Here is a 22,831-nt window from a genome sequence, read left to right on the forward strand (position 1 = left end):
CCGCCCTCCCCGCCAATAGGCGGTCTCAGTGCCTCCCAAGCCTCCTCCCTTTTCATCCGCGGAGGCGGGGCCGGCCACCTTTGGAGATAAGACTACGCTTCCCGGCGTGCCGCGCGGCGGGCGGAGGAGGAGCCGGAAGTGGGGGGCGCGAGGTCTAAGGGCACAAGGGAAGTGGCGGGCGGGGACTGAGGGGGGCGTGCAGGTGAACGGACAGGCCGGGGGTCGCGGGCATGGCTGAGGCCAGGAAGCGGCGGGAGCTCCTTCCCCTGATCTACCAGCATCTGCTGCAGGCGGGCTATGTGCGTGCGGCGCGGGAAGTGAAGGAGCAGAGCGGCCAGGTAAGCGTGCGCGGGCCGTGTCCAAGGGCCGCGTGCAAGATCTATGGAGAGGCGGCCCGCGCCTCTTCCTCTGGCGGCCTGCGGGCGCCGAGATCCCGGATCCCACTGTGCTTTGGGACGCGGCCCGGGGCGCTGAAGGGGCCGCAACCTCTGCCCCGCACCTCTGTGGCTCCCAGTTCCTCTGGGCCTCAGTTTCCTTATCTGTGGAGTGGGCGGGCCGGGAAGTGAGACCGAACGCTCTGGGCTTTATAATTCCCGCGCCCCTTACCTCCACCCCCTTCCGGGAGCGACAATTTAAAATTTCGAAGTATCAGGCCACGTGGCTCGGCGCGGCCCCCTAGGGCGAAAAGGTTGCTGCGAGTCTGAGGAGAGAATCGCTACCAGCCCAGAAAGGAGCGAAAGAGCGCCCGAGAAGGGGCCTGAAGCTACTTGACTGAGCTGGAGCTCAAGCCGCTAGCAGCTTTTCTGTACTAATTGGGAGTTGAACTCGTGGTGTAGTCGCTCTTACTTCATCCATCCCTCAAGCAGCTGTTAATCTGGCAGTGAGGGTGCTGGCGATAGAATAGCGAGGAGGGTCCCTTGGCTTACTAATTAGAGTTTACAGGCTAAATCTGCTAGGGGAGATTGACATAAATCAGAGGACCACAAAAGTAACTGTGCACTCAGCACTGCATTAACTGCCAAGAATGAGAAGCATAGGGTGCTAAGACAGGAATGGCAGATCGCCTTAGTCTGGGATATCCAGAACTGCTCTCCAGAGGAAGTGAATGCTGCTTTGAGATCTGAGAGAAGGAAGTGGATGTTCCAAGTAGGAATGCAAAGTGTTGCATATGTACTGGCCGCCAGAAAGTTTATTATGACTGAAGTATGGAGTACAAGGGTGACAGAGATCTCTGGGGAGACAGAGGCAGGAAGTGGGCTTCCTTTGGTTTTGGTAAAGTAGTGGTAAGCCACTGGAAGGTGTTAAGTTGGTGTGGTGTCTGTTGACTTGATTAGTCGGTGTCCGTCGGGCTATGGTGTAGGCTCTGGTCATGATACTTGCTCTCAGGACCTCTGGGAGAGACTAAAGGATGACAAATAAGACATCATCTGTGCTTTTCCCAATCTTTGGACCTCGGTAGCTTTTCTTACTTCAGTTATATCACTTACCAGCTACAGGGAACAAAAGGGAGTACCTATCTTCTCTGGGGCATTTGCCTAGACGAAAGAATCCTGCCCTCATGAAGCATATATTCCAGCAGGAACAGACAAATGACTGAATTTTTTTTAAGTTAATGATACAGTGTATGGGGTGATGGTAGGTGCTAGGTGTAAAAATAAGGCAGGTAGAAGGGATAAGGAATATCAGAGTTAAATTATCTATAGGGTGGTCATGAAACCCGAATGAGAAGGTGACTTTGGGGCAAGGACCTGAAGAAAGTGAAGGAGTGAGCCATATAGTTGGCAGGAGAGAGCATTCAAGACAGAAAGAACAGCCAGCCCCGATTGGGGCCGAGTCCCCTGATGGATTTGAGGGACAGTGAGGAGGCCAGTGTGCCTGGGGCCAAGGAAAGTGAAACGGACACTTTCAGTCACTGTCAGTTACAGTCTGAATGTTACCGGCTGCTGTGCTGTGCAGTTACTATTGTAGACTGTCTCCTTAAGGCCTGAGAGCAGCATCTTAGATGGGTACTGCTGTTATCCCCATATAAAGAAAGAACCTGCAGCTTTAAAGAGCTGAAGACAGGAGACTATCTAGTTAACAAATTCTCTTTGCCTGACCCTAGATGCACCCTCCTGGCCACTCTGCTTAAATCCCTGGCCCTGCATTACTCACTCAGCCTCCTTGGGGCACTTGACACTCCAGGTTCTTGACATTTGCAGAGAGTAGACTTCTGATCTTGGCTCCAGAGGGCTTTGCTTCTACCAAAGGATTGGCACCATTTGGTTCCAGTCTGCCCAGTGGGTGAGCAGACAGCGTGGTTGTCTAGTCTGTGGCTCGTACTCCCTGGGGAAATTGACCAGCTTGACTTTTGAAAGGTCAGGGGTGGAAAAAGCCCTGTCTTGTGGCACCTAAGCCTGGAGAGTGCCAGGGAGGCTGGGGGCTGAATAAATGCTAGCTTGGAATATTCCCACTCTACTCTGTCAAAGGTACTTCTCACCAGAATATTGTCTTAAAAGGTTTTAGTTGGAAGTACTTGCCCTGCGTGTCTCTGAAAGGTTCGGGTGGTCCTGGCAGGGCTGAGCAGACGTATTGCCCAGAGCAGAAAGACCCCCTTCTCAACCATCTCTCTGTGGCTCATGATGTCATGAGCGTGGGGCCCAAGGAGGAACCTTGCTGTGCTCAGGAGGGTTAATTGCTGCTTTCTCTTTGCTTCTCTACAGAAAATTTTCCTGAGTCAGCCTGTAACCCTTCTGGACATCTATACACACTGGCAACAGTAAGTCTAATGGGGCTGAGAGAGTGCAAGAAGGACACCCCAAGCTCTCAGCATGAAATCAGCTAGGATACTAATCTGGTCTAAAATCTGTCCCCGTAACCCACTGTAGATACTTTTATCACCTCTAGGAAGCTACACCACAGATATGGGTGTCTGTCTGCTAGTAGAGAGGACACTGAGAACTGTGAGCAGTGTCTCTGAAGGACAAGAGCTTCTTGGCAGCTTGTTATTCATTCAGTCAATGAGCATTTATTGAGTAACTACTGAATGCCAGGCTCTCAGTACAGAGATACTGTCATGAATGAGACATGCATGGTGGCTCCTTTCCTGGAGCTGACACTGGAGTCAGGGAGGTAAGCATGCCACAGAGAATGAGACAAATGAGTATAAAATTACAGTGGTGGTGAGGATTATGAAAGAGGTGCCTGGGGCCAAAACTGCCTGAATAGGTTAGCATCACCTCATTTAGGTGTGTAGGAGTGGCTTCCTTGAGGTGACCTTTGAGTTGAGAACTGCAGGAGTGGGGAGGTGAACTCGGCAATAGGTGTGGAAAGGCTGATGGAGTGTAGCTGGCAGAGGGAGCTGCTGGTCTGAGGCTGTAACTGCTGTGCAGTGCAGACGAGACTAGACAATCGTCAGGGACCACCCCATGACAGGCCTGATCACCCACAAGGAGAAGTTGTGTCTTTGCCCTGAGAACCATGGACGGGTGAAGTGAAGAGTGGTGAGGTCACTGGCTCGACTGGGTAGGCTGTGGATATCAGCCTCCAGAGCTGCTGGGGCTTGAGGCAGGAATAACATACGAGGGAGACAGTTTGCAGGAATACCAGAGGATGAGATGAGGGTCTGCAGATGGTTTGGAGAAGCAGTGTAGTCAGCTCCCAGGTGTCTGACTTGTACGCTTGAATGGAAGGAACCCAACATGGAGGGAAAGATTTCAAAGACATGTTGAATGTGAAATGCCTGTGAAACACGCAAAACAAGGAGAGGGGATAATCCAAGGACTTATCAACAGAGGAATGGATCGAAAATGAAGGAGGGGGTAATCGCTCCCTCAATGAACTGGCCTGACCACAGCCAACTACGGGAGTGAAGGACCTGCAGTTGTGACCCATGAGGAATGATAGTGAACGTGCAACTGTCTGGGTGGAAAAAAGATAGCAGAGGGGCAGTGGAGGGACCACTATCTGCACATGTTTGGAGACGAAGGGAGTGGGGTGTTCCCTAGGGCCTGAGAGAGAAGTGGGACCCATGTGAACCTGCTTTAGGAAGCCAAGTGTCAGCTTCTGAGTGAAAGCAGTTGGTCATCAGAGCTGTCCAAAACTGAGGTGGGCTACAGTAGAGTGGTGAGATCCCTGTCATCAGAGGTGTGTAAGCAAAGGCGGGCATGGTAGAGAAGGGATCCCAGCTTCCAGTAGAGAGCTAAGGTCTTTGCAAGCCCTGTCAGCCCTCAGTTCTTAGCTCTCCTCTGCTGCTAAGGGGAGCACAGGGTACACCCCCCACTTCCTCTTCCACGTGCCCAGGTGTCTGGCTATTTGTGCAGCACTTCCTTCCCCAGAGAAATGCTTCACTGAGCCGCGCCACACGCCCTCCCCTACCACCAGCCCCTTCTCTGGATGAGGGGTGCTGACTTGGACAAGGACCTCACACCCACCAGAGCCAGCCTAACCTGGTGGTGCAAACCCAGCTGTATGACCTTGGACAAACTTGATCTCCCCAAGTCAGTCTCCTTCAGTAAAATGAAGATAATAATAGTAAATAAAGTGCTAAACCTGGCCAGTGGAGGCATTACTCCTCTACTTGCTTCTGTTTACTGAGCACCTACTTTGGGACAGAACTGTTCTTGATGTAGTTGGAAACAAACTGGAAGAGAAAAATCTCTGCACCTGTGAAAGTTCTACGGGGAGAAGAGAGGCAGAGTGAACCTATACGTGTGATAAATGAAACATGTTTTTGTAGGAGATTTCCCAACAAGTGGCCTTCCTGGGAACAAGGGAGCCAGGCAGCACGTCCCAATCTGTGGCAGAGTGACATCTGTCCCACATGGAGAGTGTGGCACACAGACAGTGACCCCCTCAGGCAGGAGGCTGGGCTCAGAGGATGTGATGCTTGAAAATTCTGGCACCTCAGCCATCTGAGTGCTTGTCCTCCCCAGAGCCTCAGACTGTGACTCTGGGCAGGTCAGTTAGCCGTGAGACTTAGCCTAGGTACTCTAGGTACTGTAGTGAGCTGGAAAAGGTTCTGCCAGCCCTCCCCTCCCCGGGCATGCAGTAAGGGCATCAAGTAGGAAGTAAGTAAAACGATGGGAGAGAGAAAAGTGCTCTGAAGAAAATGAAACAGGGCAGAGAATATTTTAGAGGACAGTGGTGACTGGGGAAGGCCTTTCCGAGAAGGCTTTACTGCAGTTGAGGCCTGAGGGACAACAGGGACCTGGGCAGTCTTCCAAGAGGAGGTGACTGTGGGTGCCACAAGTCCTGAAGGAAGGAGGAGCCTGGGTGATTCTGTGAAGTGTATACAGTGCTGGCGCCTAGTCATGGTGCTGTGACTCTTAGCGGCTATTAGAAAATACTGTCCACCCTTCCTGAGTGTTTGAAGATAAACTGTAAAAATACAATGAAATGAGTGAAGATGCACAAACAAAATTGTTTTGCACTCTGTTTCATCACTGTTTAAAGTCTCTTTATACACTTTCCCTTTGGGGTCAGGGAGGACGTGGGAGGTCTTCCTTTTCAACTCTCCTAGGGTTGTCCTTGCCCCCTGGTTGAGCTTGCCAGTCACCCTTGTCCTGCAGAACTTCGGAGATTGGCCGGAAACGGAAAGCAGAGGAAGATGCGGCCTTGCAGGCCAAGAGGACCCGCGTGTCAGACCCCATCAGCAGCTCAGAGAGCTCGGAAGAGGAGGAGGAGGAGGAGGAGGCAGAAGCCAAAACCACCAAACCCAGTAAGAGCCCTGGGTGCTGAGAGGGCCCCCGTCTCTGAGCCGGGGGCTCGGTGCAGTACCCTGCACCTCTCGGGGACCGGCTGTTGTATATTGGATTGTTCCAAGGGGGAGTCCACCTCCAGCTTCACCTTCTGTGAGCCCTTGGAGGACCAGGTCCTTTTAGAGGGAAGGTTGTAAGAGCCCCACATACCTATTTTAGTCTTGATTTGAGCCCTTCCTCTGGGCCAGACAGACATTGTATCCCAGGTGCTAGGAATCCAGTGGTGAACAAAAACAGGAATGGGCTCTTAGAGTCTAGAGGCATGTAGAGAGTCAGCCTCTCCAGTCCAGGAACTGCATTTTTTTAAGCCTTCTAGATAAGTCTGGTAAAAACAGAAGAGCAGCTTTCATTTTCAGAAGAACTGCGAGAGAGATTTCAGAGACGGCAGCTGGCGGGCCCCTCTTCTGTGTGCTCAGGGGCTATTTCAGCAGTTGCCTCTCTGAAGGGAGCAGGTTTAGCACCTGTACACTGTCCCAGGCACCCTGGTTCCACTGCGTTGGCAGGGGCCACCCTGTGAGGCCTTCACAGCCTGCTCCTATCCCCGTTCTCCAGCTAGTTTGTGCTTTAACCAACAGTGGTCACAGCTCCACAGAAGAATTACCATTCTTTGCATTATTGGTTTTTACTTACATAGAAGGTAACTTCTTAATTTTTAAATAAATTTTCTCATTGTAAAAGAAATACAGGCTTCATTATATTCATTATAGAATATGTGAAAATGACTTTTTAGAGAGGTAGTGGAAAATTACCCATATTCTTGGCCACATATAATTTGGCAAATTATTCTTCCATTTATTTTTCCTGAGCATGTTTTTTTCAAATATTGGCGATCATACTGAATATGTATGTTATACTTTGCTTAATCTTTGAAAATTATAATGCAAAACAAGTTCTCTGTGAACTCTACAAAACATACAGAAGAGAAGTGGGAGGTTTTCTGTTCCCCTTGCCTGCTCCCTTTCCTTTCCCTAAATGCATCTCCTGGAAGGTAGCCTGACGATGCTGACGACGCTCCCCTTTGCATCTGCACTCAAACAGATAGACATCTGTACAGGCCTACATCCATACTTACAAACTATTTGAAACAAAAGCTGTATAACTGCCTACTGACTGCTTACTCAATATTAATGAATTTTTTAAGCTGTAATAATGGAATTATAATTATACTTTTTAAGAGCCCTCATTGAGAGAAACCTGCTGAAATATTGTTGGGCAACGTAATATGATGTCCGGTGTATTCTTCAGGATAATACTCACTGGGATGGATGAATGCGGGGTGCAGTTGAAATAAGATTGGCCACAAGTTGATAATGGTTGGGGTTGGGTGGCTTAGTCCTCTTCCTCAGTACTTATGAACGGGCCTAAAATGTTCCAGAATTAAAAATCAAGAAAGGGCTTCCCTGGTGGCTCAGTGGTAGAGACTGCCTGCCAGGGCAAAAAACGTGGGTTCAGTCCCTGGTCCGGGAAGATCCCGCGTGCCACGGAGCAGCTAAGCTCGTGCACCACGACTATTGGACCTGTGCTCTAGAGCATGTGCTTTGCAACAAGAGAAGCCCCCATGCTGGGAAGCCCACGCACCACAACTGGAGAGTAGCCCTGCTCTCTGCAGCTAGAGAAAAGCAACAGAGACCCAGCTCAGCCAATAAATTGGAAGAAAAAAACAAAAATGAAGAGAGATGGAATTAAATGTCAGGAGAAGAATTAGATCATGTCATTCCTCTCAACAGCATCATATTTTTTAACCTAATCAACACTTGTTTTCTCTTGGCTTTATTTATTCATTTGTCTTTGGCTGTGGTGGGTCTTCCTTGCTGTGCTCGAGGTTTTCTCTAGTTGCAGTGAGGGGGTGGCTACTCTTGTTTGGTTGCACAGGCTCCTCGCGGCAGAGCACAGGCTCAGCAGTTGTGGTGCATAAGCCTAGGTGCTCCACGGCATGTGGGATCATCTCGGACCAGGGACTGAACCTGTGTCCCCAGCATCGGCAAGCGAATTCTTAATCACTGGACCACCAGGGAAGCCCCCAACAGCATCTTCTTTATTTCACAGCATACGTTAGAAACCTTTCCCTAACCTGAGCTCAAAGGAGACAGTATCCTGGTATCAAGGCAAAAAGGGTCTGGAAACTGACATCTAACAAGATTCCAGTCTTTTAGTTCAGCTCCCCACCCACTGGGACATGGTTTAAATTCGAGCAGCTTTCTCTGTGGACCTGGGGCTGCATGACCTGCCCCTGTCTTGCTAAGTGGCGTTCGGGGCTGCAGTGTGGCAGGTGGCCTGTGGGAATGGCATCCCTGGAGTTGTTCGGGCCTCCAGGGTAGTATGCAGTAGGTCTGGGAGCCAATCCCGTTTCCTCTGGGGCCCTCGGTATCTCCAGCCTCCAGGGAGCTGGAGCCCCATTGGGGATGTAGTCAGCCGACTTCCATGTCGCCACTCTCTCTTGCTCCTGGGGGATGTGGTTGAGCACCACCGAGCCCTTCCTCAGTCCAGGCTCAGCCTCAAATCTCATGCCAACACCAGGCAGCCATACAAATTGAATTGTTATGTGAGCTGAAACCTTTCTTCTTCCCTGAGAAAAGGCTGGTCTGGCTCACCCAATGGGTATTTGTGTCTTGCAGCCCCGAGATTAGCAGCTACCAACTCCTCAGTCACAGGGACAGTTTCGTCTTCAAATGTGAAAGAAAAAGCCAAGGTGAGTGGGACCATCTTCCAGGCTGTCACCCATGGGAGGTGAGGTGCCCTGTAGGACATGTTCCCTGGCATCAGAGAAGAACTGGGTTGTGGGTAATTGCCCAGCTTGGATTCAGATCTCAGTCACCAGCTGTGTGATCATGGTGTGTCCCATGCACCTCTCCAGGCCTCGGGTTTTTGTCTGTAAGATGGGGATGATGCCTACTGCTGTGAGCCATTGGGCACCTTACATACCTGGGGTAGACGGCTCCTGTCCTCTTCCGGCCCTGCATTCAGCTCTTCACTCAGAAAGTCATTACCAATACAGTTATGTTCCAGGGGCTACATGAGGCAGTGGAGACACCATAGCAAACAAGACACCTGTGGCTTTGAAAGCTCGAGAAGCATTTTCTAGGCTGGAAACTACTTGGAAGGCAGAATATCGTTTTCCGGTCATCCACAAAGTGGTGTCCCAGATACTGACTCAAGCATTAGCAAAAAATATGTAGAAATAATCACGAGGCCATGATAACATCCACAGTAAATTGCTACTTACCGCTTAGCGAAACTGCTGTGTCCTAAGAACTGTAATTCAGTTCACACCTCTGCGAGGGGAGGTACCGTTTTCAGCTCCCCCTTGACTGGCCACAGGTTGGTGATGAATCCGTAACTTCAGAGATGAAGAAACAGAGGCTCAGGGAGGTCATGTCCCCAAGCTCACGGGTCTGGGAAGTGGCAGAGGTGGGAGCTGATGTGGTCTGTGCTCTTATCCACCTGACCATACCCAGTGGCTGTCACTCCTGTTCTCTGTAGGCAAAGACCACGAAAGCCAGCAAGACGGTGAACTCCACGACACACCCTGCCCCGGGAAAGGCAGTGGCCCACCTCCTCACTGGGAAGTCACCCCAGAAGACGACGGGGCCCTCGGCAAATGCTGTCTTGGTGTCAGAAACCGAGGAGGAGGGCAGCGTGTCAGCTCTCAGAACTGCCGCCACGCCTGGTAAGGAGCCCCAACCTCTAGGGCCAGGCCCCCGGGACATTCTGGAACTTAGGTGGTTGTCTCCATGACGGCGAGGACCACCGCCTCAGGCCAGTTTATCCTCCCCTGGGTGAGAGAGAATCTGCTACAGGGACACCTCAGGCTTTGCTGAGGGAGTGTGAGCAGCCGGGGTGGGGTTGGAGCATTTTCTGGTTTATTGCTCTCAGGTGGGTACCAGTGCCTTCCACAGAGGCTTAGACGCTAAGCCGAGAGGCCTGGGTTTGCCTCTGTATCGCATGTAAAATAGGTATTTTCCCTGTGATAGGGGAAGGAGGTTTTCTAAGCCCCCAGGTGCTGGCGCTTGTGTGTCAGGACCTATTGTTACACCTCTTACCAGCCCTTCGGCTGTGCAGGAGTGGTGGGGGCGGGGGGCAGTGTGGTATGCCCCTCAGCTGTTCGTCCTCCATGGGTGCAGGAGCTTGCACTCATACCTGGCCCTGAGTAATTGGCGTGGAGGGTGCCAATGAGAGGCAAGTGTGTCTATAAAGGGTTGGCCCTCAGTCCCCTCCTTGTTTATCCCTCAGGAATGGCATCTGCCGACCAGGCTGATAGCTCCAGTGAGGATACCACCAGCTCGAGCGATGAGACGGACTTGGAGGTAATTGCCACCCATCCTCAGAGCGGCCCTCTGCAAACCTCTAACCCTTCTGGGGCCTGGCCAGAGGCCTCACCTCCCAGTGGTACCGGTGTCACCTCTCCCCATTCAGTGGGTGTTTTGGGGTGACCAGGAGCTGGAAGGCTGAGCCTGGGCAGGTTGGGAGCCAGATTTTCACTGTGCTCTGGGCAGGAAGAGGGCCTGGAGTTGGTGGGGAGAGACACCATCCTCCCTGTGAGGCGAGGGCAGACTTTCTCAGAGAGACGGCACGGGACCAGGGCCTGACGCACAGGGGGCTCCACCGGGTGGGCATGTCGGGGTGTGAGTATTCGAGCAGGAAAAGCTGCACGAGCAAAGGCCATGGGGTCAGGAGTGTGGCTGTCTGGGGTCAGACTGCTGAGGAGGTTCTGGGTCTGCTGGTGAGTGCTGGGTCTCAGCACTGCCTGAGGAAGTCCGTGGCCTCGTCTCTTCCGTGAACTGTGGCCTGGAGTCTCTGCAGGTTATTCCTTAGTGTGCACCTTCCAAGTGGCAGGCAGGTTCCTGCTGCCGTGGGGGAGTGAAAGGGACCCTCAGAAATTTAACTGCAGTGGTGATGGTTGGTATGAACAGAAAACGCAGAAAGCCGTGAGGGGCAGTAACAGGGATGCAATGCGGGCAGAGGGGCAGCACGGCAGGGACGGACACAGCAGACTTGGTGCTTTGCAGGAACAGGGATCCACAGGTTCATGAAGGGGAGAGTGACGTAAGATGAAGTCGAGGGAGGCAGGGCCAGATTGGCGCCTGACCGTGAGGCCCACTGAGAGAAGTTTGGGTTTTGTCCTGGGGGCTGTGGGAAACCTTGCAGGCTTGCAGGCACACAGGTGAGATGGCCTGATTTATGGTTCCAAAACATCACTGGTTGTGGCCTGGGTTGGAGGACGGTGCTTCATAAGTACAGTGAGATGGCTGAGAGGGCTATTGGAGTCATGCTGGCAGGAGATGCTGAAGGCTGGCACCAGGGCACCCAGCGGAGAGAGAACAATAGGATTCGGGGATCAAATTGACCTGGCACCCATGGGGCTTCCTACCTTACCTTCCCACCTCAACCAGTAACCCCTGAAGATGCAGACCTAACTGTGGGCTGCTTCTCACATTCCATCCCACCTTTGGGCCCTAGTTACAGCCAGTTATAAAGGCACCCTGGGCTTCCATGTCCAGGCTCTGTCGAGGGAAGGGACACACACCTGGCCCTGGAAGCCAGCAGCCAAACACATAGCTTCAGTGGGCCAGAGCCCAGGGGGGGGGGGGGGGGTTGCCCCAGGAATCTCAGCAGGCTGGTGCCAAGACTAGAGTTCAGGCCCTGGCCTCTTGGCCCTTGTGGTAGCCACCATGATCAGATACTGTGTTAATATTTGGAGGGGTAGACAAGTATGAGCTGTCCTGCTTGCGAGAGACTACCCCTCCACTGAGCCCTGTGTGCCAAGAGGTAGAGGAGGTTTGTGGTTGAGCATTCTGCCCCTTATTATCAGCGTTAGTGGTTTAACCTCTCTGAGCCTTTTGTCTTTTTCCGGAAAATGGGTGTAAAGATGGTATCTTAGGGAGTTGAGAATGAGATGGCATTAAGACAGAGCGTTACAGACTATGAAGCATCTTACACTCCTCAATGGCAGACAGGGTTATTCTCTGATCCCATGCTCTTGTTCCAGGTGAAAGCCGCAGTAAAACCATTGCAGGTCAGAGCCTCAGCCGCTGCAGTCAAGGAGTCTCCGAGAAAAAGTGCAGCCCCAACTCCAGGGAAGGCAGGGGTTGTGACACCCCAAGTCAAAGGCGGTGCTGTAACCCCAGCCAGCAGGGCCAAGAAGCCAGAAGAGGTCTCAGAGAGCAGCGAGGAGTCCGATGAGAGTGAGGAGGAGGCCCCGGTGAGGCCCAAGGGAGGCCCGCTCCTCCGGTTCCGGGGCAGCTGTGTAAAGAGCACCTCCGCTGCCAGAGGACACTGGCCCTGGAGTTTGGGGAGAGGGAGGCGGGGCTCTGGGAGGTGAAGGGCAAGGTCACCTGACTCTGCCTCAGCTGCTTCTGGAAGTTGCCCTTCCTGCCCGAAGGGAAGAACCCCGCCCAGCGCCCCCTTCCCCTCAGTTCCCCTGTCTAGAAAACAGGCTGCTGTCTTTGTCCCGGCTGGTCCTGCTGTGAAGGAACTTGAGAAGTTTTAGTTACCTGGCCCTCTGGCTTCTCAGGCCAAATCATGGCTTGTTAGCAAACAGAAATCCAGCTCTATTCCATCTGCTCGGACCCCCTTCTTGCATGGGTGGCCAGAGCTGCAGCCGGGCATGTCCTGAGGGAAAACCAGAGGCACTGGGAAACTGTTGGAATCAGAGAGCAGCAAGGATGAGGGGCAGACTGGTGGTAAAAGGCCCTTAGAGCCCTGAGCCTGCCCAGGTGAGGAGCCTATCCACCCTGGCCATCACGGAAAACCAGTATAAGGAACTGCTATCTTATCTGGTACCCAGGGGATGAGGCATTGGTAAGGTGAGATGGACAGGGGGTGTGAGGGCCCCAGGAATGAGGAGATACGGCCATCTGGCTGGCCAGTCATACTGGCTGGAGTGTCAGTCAAAGCGGGGAGTGGGGAGAGAAGGAAGGGGTCTCGTGAGCCTCACTAAAGGCTCAGGCTTTATTCTTAAGACATCACAAGAGAGTTTTCAGAAAGAAATGAACAAACCATGCTTTCTCTTTTACCAGGTGAAGGCCTTGGAGAAAACCACCCCAATCAGAGTTGCTCCTAGTCCTGCCAAGGGGACCCCTGGGAAAGGGGCCACCCCAGCAGCCCCTGGGAAGGCAGGGCCCTTAGGGAAGCCAGAGGAGGACTCGGAGAGCAGCAGCGAGGAGTCAGACAGCGAGGAGGAGACACAAGCTGTCAAGACCCCAGTGCAGGTGGGACCTGGAGAGAGGGCCCCGGAGCTGGCACCCACCCCAGGAGGCCTCCTGAGGGCTGATTCTCCCACTCCATGCGCCCTGGCCACGCACAGGGCCACGTGGAGTCTGTGGTATCTTTGACCCCATCTGCTCTCCTGTTTCCTCGAGTCCACTGTCTGGGCTCTCTCCACTGATTCTGTTTCTCTCTCTTCAGGCAAAGCCCTCTGGGAAGATCCCCCAGGTTAAAGCTGCCTCCGCAGCACCCACCCAGGTGCTTTCCCCTAAGAAAGGGGCCCCTCCAGCACCCACTGGCAAGGCAGGGCCTGCAGCCACCCAAGCCCAGCCCAGGAAGCAGGAGGAGGAGGAGAGCAGCAGCAGCAGCGAGGAATCAGACAGCGAGGGCGAGGCGCCCACGGCCACGCGGCAGACTACAAGCCTGGCTCAGGTGAGGCTAGAGGACGCCCAGCCCCGCCCTGGGAGTTACCTGCAGAGACCCTGTGGGCCTCTCGTTCTCTGTTCCAGAACCTCCATTCGCCCTCCTCCCCTCCTGTCTCACCTCACACGTTCCCCGCTAAGCCTCCTGTCCTGTCCTCTGTCACTCCCAGGCAAAGCCCTTGGAGAAAAACTCTCAGGTCAGAGCTGCCTCAGCCACGGGTGCGGGACCCTCGGCGAAGGGCACAGTCCCAGCGCCCCCTCAGAAGGCAAGGTCTGTGGCCGCCCAGGACGGGAAGCAGGAGGACTCGGAGAGCAGCAGTGAGGAGGAGTCGGACAGCGAGGAGGAGATGCAGAGGGCAGGGACCTCAGCCCAGGTGAGTCCTCTGCCTGTGAGGTTCATCTCTCCTGCTCAGTGCCGGAAGCCCCTCCCCTTCCCCCACCTCCACTCCCTGGACCGGGTGACTCTCCATCTCTGTGTCTCACTGTAGGCACAGTCCTCTGGGAAAGCCCTCCAGGTCAGACCTTCCTCAGGTCCCACCAAGGGGCCCCCTCAGAAGGCCGGGCCTGCAACCACCCAGGTCAAGGTCGAAAGGGCCGAGGAAGACTCGGAGAGCAGTGAGGAGGAATCAGACAGTGAGGACGAAGCGCCTGTAGCCAAGACTCCAGCCCAGGTAGGGTCTCGGGAGGGGCGGCTTCATGGCCTGACCCTTAACTGCCCCCGCCGACCAGTCAACTCTGCGGGGGCGGCTGTGTGGAAGAATGGCAGTGAGCTCCAGCCCTGAGGACATGGGTCCTCTGAGTCCAACATCCTTCTCGAGCTTCTGAATTGTGTGTCCCCTTAGGCAAAATCAGCTGTGAAAACTTCTCAGATCAAGGCCTCCCCAAGGAAGGGCACCCCCATTACACCCACATCTGCCAGGGTCCCCCCAGTGCAAGTCGGCACACCATCCCCCCGGACAGCAGCAACAGTGAGTACGCCCACCTGCGCATCATCCCCAGCCATAGTCAGGCATACCCAGAAGCCAGGGGAGGACTCTTCAAGCAGCGAGGAGTCCGAGAGCGAGGAGGAGACAGCTCCTGCTGCAGCAGGGGGACAGGTGAGGCCAAGTTCATTTGGCTGGGTTGGGGCCAGCCCTCATGGGTCCTTTGGCCCCTGTGATAGGCCTCCTGTGTCATTCCAGATGAAGTCTGTAGGGAAGAGCCTCCCAGTGAAAGCTGCCTCAGCATCCACCAAGGGGCCCTCAGGAAAAGGGACCATCCCAGGGCCCCCTGGGAAGGCAGGACCCCCCGTGGCACAGGTCAAGGCTGAGGTGCAGGAAGACTCAGAGAGCAGTGAGGAGTCGGACAGTGAGGAAGCGGCTGCAGCTCCTGCACAGGTGAGGCCTGGGACGGGGCTGAGGATAGGCTAACCCGGCTGCCTTTGCCCCAGGTGTGCAGAAGCCTGAGCGGCACCCTCAGCTCACCTTATTCCGCACTTTCCGCTCATCTCCTCTGCCCATAAGAGCTGCAGGGTCGAGCTCCAGGGCCTCCTTCGTCGCCTTTTGAGCTCCCACTGAGATTTCTTTTTACGCCAGCTCTGTTGAGTACCCTGTCTGCCAGGCTACATCCTGTCTGGGGCTCCTTTGGCCCTGGCTCTCACAGTTCCCAGCCTAGATGGGGCACATGGATGTGTACACTGATTGTATCAGCATGTATGACAGGGTTGGGATGGAGGGTGTGTGCCTAGGCCAGCAGAGCATGGCAGAGGATGGTATCTAGGGCCTTTTCAGGAGAGAAGATCTCTTGGATGAAGTGGCACCTAAACTGTGGGCGAAAGAGTTGGCCAGGTGACGTAGAGTTTTCCAGGCAGAGAAACCAGCCTGTGTGAAAGCCAGGAGAGTGCCTGGCTTTTTGAGTTCCCCAAGCAGAGCATTCTGGTGGGATCACTAGGGAAGACCATGTGAATGGCAAGTGGTGGGAAGTTTGGAGCTGGGCTGCCTGGGTTCAAGTCCTAGCTCCACGTCCTAGCAAGTGCTATAATCCATCAGGGCCTATGTTTATTCTTCTGTAGATTGGAAATCACCCCTCACAGAGTTGAATTTGATGAGCTCTTACCTGCCACATCCAGCCAAGGGGCTTGCACACAGCACGTTCTCATCCATCTCCCTTGAGGGAGCAGACTCAAGAGTTGTCTTCCAGACTAGGAAAGCGGGGAGAAGTGAAGATAGCTCACTCCCTGCTCACTGACCCACCCACCGTTTATTATTTTTAATTGTCTCTCTTTTTTTCACTAAGCACTCAAATTAGTCATTTCTTGTTTCCCTGTACCAGAGTACACATTTCTGTGAATTTTTTTTGTCTTTCTCTCACTGTTATCTTGTGGGACCCAAGGTCCTGTAATTCCTTTACTGAAATTTTAAGCTATTCTTGGCCTTCCCAGTCTCAGCTCAATAGGCTCCTATCCTGTTTTTCCAAGCTACAGACACATTTGACCAGTGCCTTAAAAGTTTCAATGTGCTGATCACTTAAGCACATCACTTAGGTCTTCGCATTTGAGCCTTTCACCTGTCCCATGAGACAGTGTTCATTTGCTTTGGTTTCTGGATAAGGAAATTAGAGCATAGAGGAGTTGTTTGGTAATTTGATCCAGCCCCACCAGCCCCTGACTCCAAAGCCTTTCCCACTTCCTTCTATTGAGGTTTTGTTTGTTTTGTTTTGTTGGCCAAGATGCATTGTGGGGTTTTAGTTCCCCAACCAGGGATCAAACTCATGCCGCTGGAGTGGAAGTGCCTTGCCTTAACCACTGGATCGCTAGGGAAGTCCCCTTCTGCTACATCTTTACCGCGACTTTTCCAGCCACAGAAAGAGTCATATTTTGGGGCATCGTATTCTCTTGGGTTGAAAAAAAGAGCAGCCAATCCCTCTCCAGGGGCCTAGCCTTATAGCCTGGTGCTCTGTCAGACGAAACTGTCTTTCCTAACTTCAAGAGGTCTGATGAACCTCTACTAAAACAAGCAGGACTGATAAAAGGAGTCTTAATTGGCCAACTTCTTTTCCTCACCTTCATCCAAGGGATGAGGATAATAACTGCCTCTGTTGCGAGGTTATTATGAGGATTAAATGGGATAATACTTGTTCGGCCTTACCCTCAGTGCTATACATATTAACTGGTTTCTAATCAGTAGTTCTAATCAGTGTTCTCAGCATTGCTGAGGTCAGAAATTGATCTGCTCAGAGATACCCAGCCAGCTGAAAGTAAACCGTCCACTGAGGAAACTGAAGTTCAAACAAACAAATTAACAGTCAGAGGATGGGTTCTGGAAAACCAAATGTGCCCAAGACACAGGAAGGAGATGATTCATGATTTAAATGCCGTGAATAGAAAGGTAGCCCTGGTGTGAGAAAGATAGGGGAGAGATGTTCAGTGTTTGATGAATGGCCAAATAAGTGGTGTGGTGCCTTCTGGGCCTGAATTTGTGATGTATACGATCTTATGTCCTGTGACATTGTTATACTTGATTATCGGTTCTAGTGACTTTTGTAGATTCCGTAGGATTTTCTATATATAGATCATGCCTTCAAATTAAGGACAGTTTTACTTTTTCCTGTCTAATCTAGGTAGCTTTTATTTCTTTTTCTTGCCTTATTGGACTGGCTAGAACTTCCAGTAAAATGTTGAGTAGTAGTGGTGAGAGCAGACATCCTTGTCTTATTTTTAATCTTAAAAGTAAAGCATTCTGTTGTGTGATGTTAGCTGTAAGTTTTTCATAGATGCTTCTGATCAGATTGAGGAAGTTTCCTTCTATTTCTAATTTGTTGAGAGTTCTTATCATGAATCGGAGTTAGATTTTTGTCAAGTGCTTTCTCCTTATGAAAGTGATTTTTTTTTTTTCTTTTGTTAATATGTATGACATTAGTTGTTTTGGGGGTATTAAATCAACTGCAGATGGTGACTGCAGCCATGAAATTAAAAGACGCTTACTCCTTGGAAGAAAAGTGATGACCAACCTAGATAGTATATTCAAAAGCACAGACATTACTTTGCCAACTAAGGTCCATCTAGTCAAGGCCATGGTTTTTCCTGTGGTCATGTATGGATGTGAGAGTTGGACTGTGAAGAAGGCTGAGTGCCGAAGAATTGATGCATTTGAACTGTGGTGTTGGAGAAGACTCTTGAGAGTCCCTTGGACTGCAAGGAGATCCAACCAATCCATTCTGAAGGAGATCAACCCTGGGATTTCTTTGGAAGGAATGATGCTAAAGCTGAAACTCCAGTACTTTGGCCACCTCATGTGAAGAATTGACTCATTGGGAACGACTCTGATGCTGGGAGGGATTGGGGGCAGGAGGAGAAGGGGATGACCCAGGATGAGATGGCTGGATGGCAGCACAGACTCGATGGCCCTGAGTCTGAGTGAACTCCGGGAGTTGGTGATGGACAGGGAGGCCTGGCGTGCTTGATTCAGGGGGTCGCAAAGAGTCGGACACGACTGAGTGACTGAACTGAACTGAAATCAATCTTTCGTTCTTGGAATAAATCCATCTTGGTCAGAGTGCATTCTCCTTTGTATTTGTTGCTGAGTTTGGTTTGCGAATCATTTGTGAGGATTTTTGTGTCTTGTGTTCACAAAGAACATCGGTATGTAGTTTCCTTGTGATATCTTTGCCTGGCTTTGGTATTGTGTGATCCTGCCTCGTAAAACCTCTCTTCTCAGAGTTTGTGTTGCACTGGTACTATTTCTTTCCTCAACGCAATTCAGATCCATAAGTAAAGCCGTCTGGCCCTGGCCTCTTTGTGTGTGTGGGTGAGGATTTCTGATGGCTCAGTCAGTTTCTCTAATTGATGTTGGTGTATTCATTTTTTCTTCCTGAATTAGTTTATATTTTGTACCTTTTAATACTCTGTGCAGTTAATAATTGGTGCCATTCTAGAAACTTGTCCATTTTCATCTCAGTTGTGTAGTTGATTAGCTTAAATTTGTTCATAATATTCCTCTGTATCCTCTTAATATCCAGAGGATCTGTAGTGATGTCCTACTTTCTTTCATAATTTTTGGTAATTTGTGTCTTCTGTCCTATTACTTGATCACTTTAACTAAAGAATTACAAATTTCATTCTTTTCAAAGGAATAACTTTTGGCTTCATTGATTTTTTTTTCTCTTATTTTCCTGTTTTCTATTTCATTAATTTCCGATGATCTTTATTATTTCTTCCCTTACTTTGAGTTTGATTTGCTCTTCCTTTTCTAGCCTTTTAAGATGGAATCTTATATTTTTTTCTTTTAATTTTAGATTTTTCTTTCTAATTGAAACATTTAACACAATAAATTTCCCTCTGAGGACTGTATTAGCTTTGTCCTATGAATTTTAAAGTACTGTATTTTTTATTCTTTGAGCCATGGATTATTAAGAAGTGGGTTGGGACTTCCCTGGTGGTCCAATGGCTGGACTCTACACTCCCAATGCAGGGGCCTTGGGTTCAGTCCTTGGTCAAGGAACTAGATCCTCCATGCAGCAACTGAGATGCAGTGCAGCCAAGTAAATGTCTTCAAAAAGAGGTGGGTTGAGGGACTTCCCTGGCAGTCCAGTGGTTAAAACTGTGTGCTTCCACTGCACGGAGGCTGGTTCAACCCCGGGTTAAGGAACTAAGATCTCACATGTTACGCAGCGTGGCCACACACCAGGAAAAAAAAGGGGTGGGCTAATTTCTAAATGTATGGAATTAATACAGATTTGTTTTTGTTGATGATTTTTAGTTTAATTCTGCTGTGGCTATAGAATATATTTTGTGTGATTTCAATGCTTTCAAACTGACTGACTTGTTAGGATAACTTAGACATGGTCTTTTGTTTTTGTAAGTCTGTGTCAAAGACATTACTCCCCTCTGATAATTTGAGTTCTGTGCTGATTAGCCCCCTTTCTTCATCACACATAGGCTATGCTTTAGACTGGTTTCTTTGTTCAATTCGATAATGTTAATTTCACTTGGTCTTATGTAAATGAGGGAAGCTAAGTTATGGGGCATATCTCTGCTCAGATGACATCTCTGAATGAGGTGGTCCTTGAGATGCTGTCAAATCCCGCATCCTATTTCACATTAGCAAAGTTTCCTTTCACACTCTTATTAAGGATTTTGCTCTTTGTTGCTCTTGAGTTTCTAGGTCTGTATTTGCTGGAGACACTGATTAACTTTTAGGGGATTCCTTGGACATCAGTTAAGGTTAGGTTAAGCTGAAGAAAACCTCAGACAACAATGGTCTTCCATTTTGTTCTGCCATCCTGAGTACCTGGCTTCTACCTGATAGACTAAGATGGCTACTTGAGCTCCAGCTATTGCCTCAGTATTCCAGGCAGCAGGAAGGAAGAAGACACATCTACGTGTGTAAGAAAGTCAAACGTACGCTTGACTTACATTGATTAGCTAATCGCATGGCCATCTAGCTGAAAGGGAGCCTGGAAACCGTTTGTTCAGGGTAGTCTTATGCTTAGCTAACTTGAAGAAAAAGTGCTCACAACAGTAATGAGTTTGAGCGTTTATTGTGTGCCAGCACTATGTTAAACACTGTGATATCTCCCATTTCATCCTCACCCTTCCTCATTCCCATTTTACAGAGGAAGAAAGTGAGGCCCAGTGACGTCACATGATTTGCCCAGGTTCATACAGGTGTTATTGGAGGAGTCAGAATCCAGACTCCAGCATTTGACTCCAGAATCGGCATTCTTAGCTAACTGCTTGCATCCTTTACGTAATTAATTCCCTTTTCTCCTTCCAGGTGAAGACTTCAGTGAAAACCCCTCAGACCAAAGCCAACCCTTCTGCCACCAGAGTGGCTTCAGCCAAAGCGGCAGCACCAGCTCCTGGAAAGGGGGTCCTTGCTGTCGCTCAAGCCAAAGTGGGGTCCCCAGCCAAGGCAAGTAGGACCAGAGCCGAAAGAGGTGCCGGGGTGGAGTGGAGGGGAGGACCAAGCAATGGCCCTAGCCTTGACAAGGGTCCTGCACAGGTGGGCGTGACCTCCCCAGAACCATGCCCTGGGTGGGGTTTCACCGTGCTTTCCTCTTCCTTCCTCAATACCATTCCCTCTTCCCGATTCAGGTAACCCCAGCAGCGAGAGCCCCCCAGAGCAGCGCCGTCTCTGGGAGCGGCCAGGTGTCCGTGCCGGCTGTGGGGAAAGCAGCGGCTGCAGCAGCCCAGGCCCAGCCGCGGCCTGTCGGGGGCTCACAGGAGGACTCGGAGAGCAGTGAGGAGGAGTCGGACAGTGAGGGAGAGGCACCTCCTCAGGTGAGGCCCCGGGGGCCGGAGAGCAGCCCCCGTGCTTGTCCTCTGGACCAGGAGCCGCCCACAGCGCAGCTGCATGTGCCCCAGCCATCTCCCATCCCTCCTTTCCTGATCCTGTTTCTCTCACTCCAGGCGAAGCCCTCAGGAAAGACCCCCCAGGTCAAAACTGCCTCAGCCCCCACCAAGGCGTCCCCCAAGAAAGGGGCTGCCCCGGTACCCCCTGGGAAGGCAGGACCCCCAGTCGCCCAGGCCAGGAGGCAGGAGGAGGACTCGGAGAGCAGCAGCGAGGAGGAGTCGGACAGTGACGGGGACGCGCCAGCAGCTGCACCTCCAGCCCAGGTGAGACCTTACGAGGAAGCAGCTGTGGTGCCAGGCCTCCAAGCTTCCGCCACCTACTCCCACGTCAAAACTTGGGTTCAGGGCCAGGTGAAGAAGCAAGACCAGATTTAAGCTCTGCCTCCAGGGACCTTTCCCCCAGAGGCTGTCCCCCATGTTTCCTTAGGTAAAACCTCCTGTAAACAACCCCTGCCTCGCGCCAAACCAGGGCCTCCCCAGTAAAAGGTGGCTTTGGTACTCCCATATCTGCCAAGGCCTCCACGATGCACATGGGCCCCACCCGCCCCGTGGGAGGCCAGGCCAGGTCCTCAAGGATGTCCCAGAGAACCAGGAGGGGGCTTTGATGTGGTGTAGGTACCATGAGGCCCTGGGGAGTGGGAGGAAGCCAAATCTCTCACCCTGTTGTCCTGTAGGCAATGGGGCCTGGGGCCTCCTGTTGGTATGTGTATCTCTCAGGGAGAGTTCTTCTTCTAGCTCAGTGTGAAGCCTGGGGAGTGGGGAGAGAGAAGGAATGATGACCCAACTTTTATCTGGATGATTGTTCCTCTGTCTGCTTGTAGGAGTGGCTACAACCTATAGTTCAGGGTGACAGACTCCAGGACTCACAGGGCTCAGACATGTGGTGGAAATGACTTGAGTGGTGCAGGCCTAGCGGAGGTGATAGATGGCAGCTGACATGAAGCCTTGGTGTCAGGAGAGACTGAGGGAGTGGTGGCAACAAGGGGAAACTAGAAAGATGGTCCCTCTCGGCTCCAGCCAGTTGTGACCTGATGGACATGTGTGGCTAGATCTTTCATTCCTTACGGGAAGCTGGGAATCCCTGCTCCAGGCTGAGCTCTTATCCCTCCTAGATTTGTGTTTTCTTCACAAGTAAATAAGCACCAAGAGGTGTAAGTGCTCATAGCACTCACCTCTCTGCCTTCGGTGTAGCAGATCAACTACTGAGCATGCTGTCTTGTTGACAGAGATAAAGGCATGAAAGACGTTGGCCCTGCCCTCAGGGAACTTGTAGTCTGTAGGGTGAGACAAGGTGATGGGGTTACTGGAGCATGTTCTGGTAGTGCTCCTTCTGATGGAGCTGAGAAAATGAGTGTCTGAGAGGGTGGAGGAGGTGATTGAACTGAGCTTGGCGGAAGACCTGGGGTTCGCTAGACACTAAAGTGGAGACAGGCTCCCCAGGGAGGAGATGGGAGAGTGTGGAAAGGAGGGGGGTTGTGAAGTCAGGTGGGCTCGGCAAAGGCCAGCTGTCCTGCAGGCAGCAGTCACTTTCAGTTGCTTGTTACCAATAATATCTATAGGAGCCTAAATGCCAGAGTGAGACACAAGGGTCCTAGCCATGTTTTGGACCGTGATGCTTTTTGAAAAGTTTTGATCAGGTTATTGTATCAGTCAGGACATCTTAATCTGCAAGAGAAAATAAGAGCTACTTCACAAGAGCTCAGATGGTTCTTAAGAGGGTTGGTTATCTCGGGGCATGAAGTTTCATGGTAGGGCTCCTGCGAAGGTGGTCCCTTCAGCTTAGCATCGTTGGTGACAGATTTCTTCTCTCTCCATGCCTCGTCTGCCTCATTGGAACAGCAGGGCTGCAGCATCTCCTAAAGAGAAAATCCCCCAGTTTACTTCCCCTCCACTTAGCTCCTTGACCAGATCTCACGCATGTGTTCTACCTGTCCTCGGCCATCCCCTCCCCCCGCAAAAAAAAAAAGCCGCTCACTGATGTGGGGCCTGCAGTTCCTGAGATTGGCTGGGACAAAAGGGCCACCCTCTCCAAAGCCTGTGGTGGGGGCCGCCAGAACAGAGATAGGGTTGTATTAACAAGGAAGACACGGGGACTTGGCTGTTGCAGTGTGCACTGTAGTTGACCCAGTGGAAAATTG

The 22,831-nt window shown here is 51.5% G+C and overlaps 1 protein-coding gene across 1 annotated transcript in view; it reads left to right on the forward strand.

Moving 5' to 3' along the window:
- The first annotated feature begins 224 nt into the window (after positions 1 to 224).
- Positions 225 to 22,831, forward strand: part of TCOF1 (treacle ribosome biogenesis factor 1) — a 38,471-nt gene continuing 15,864 nt past the window's right edge. The window contains exons 1-16 of the mRNA XM_052642642.1: positions 225 to 338; positions 2,703 to 2,758; positions 5,550 to 5,698; positions 8,354 to 8,427; positions 9,219 to 9,405; positions 9,969 to 10,042; positions 11,725 to 11,937; positions 12,755 to 12,946; positions 13,143 to 13,373; positions 13,534 to 13,737; positions 13,852 to 14,034; positions 14,206 to 14,460; positions 14,545 to 14,739; positions 20,116 to 20,253; positions 20,436 to 20,621; positions 20,751 to 20,957. Of these exons, the coding sequence (XP_052498602.1) occupies positions 231 to 338; positions 2,703 to 2,758; positions 5,550 to 5,698; positions 8,354 to 8,427; positions 9,219 to 9,405; positions 9,969 to 10,042; positions 11,725 to 11,937; positions 12,755 to 12,946; positions 13,143 to 13,373; positions 13,534 to 13,737; positions 13,852 to 14,034; positions 14,206 to 14,460; positions 14,545 to 14,739; positions 20,116 to 20,253; positions 20,436 to 20,621; positions 20,751 to 20,957 (2,652 nt within the window). The 5' untranslated portion in view covers positions 225 to 230. The remainder of the gene's footprint in view (positions 339 to 2,702; positions 2,759 to 5,549; positions 5,699 to 8,353; positions 8,428 to 9,218; positions 9,406 to 9,968; positions 10,043 to 11,724; positions 11,938 to 12,754; positions 12,947 to 13,142; positions 13,374 to 13,533; positions 13,738 to 13,851; positions 14,035 to 14,205; positions 14,461 to 14,544; positions 14,740 to 20,115; positions 20,254 to 20,435; positions 20,622 to 20,750; positions 20,958 to 22,831) is intronic.

This window comes from Budorcas taxicolor, chromosome 7 (genome assembly GCF_023091745.1).
Source record: "Budorcas taxicolor isolate Tak-1 chromosome 7, Takin1.1, whole genome shotgun sequence".
Taxonomy (NCBI): domain Eukaryota; kingdom Metazoa; phylum Chordata; class Mammalia; order Artiodactyla; family Bovidae; genus Budorcas; species Budorcas taxicolor.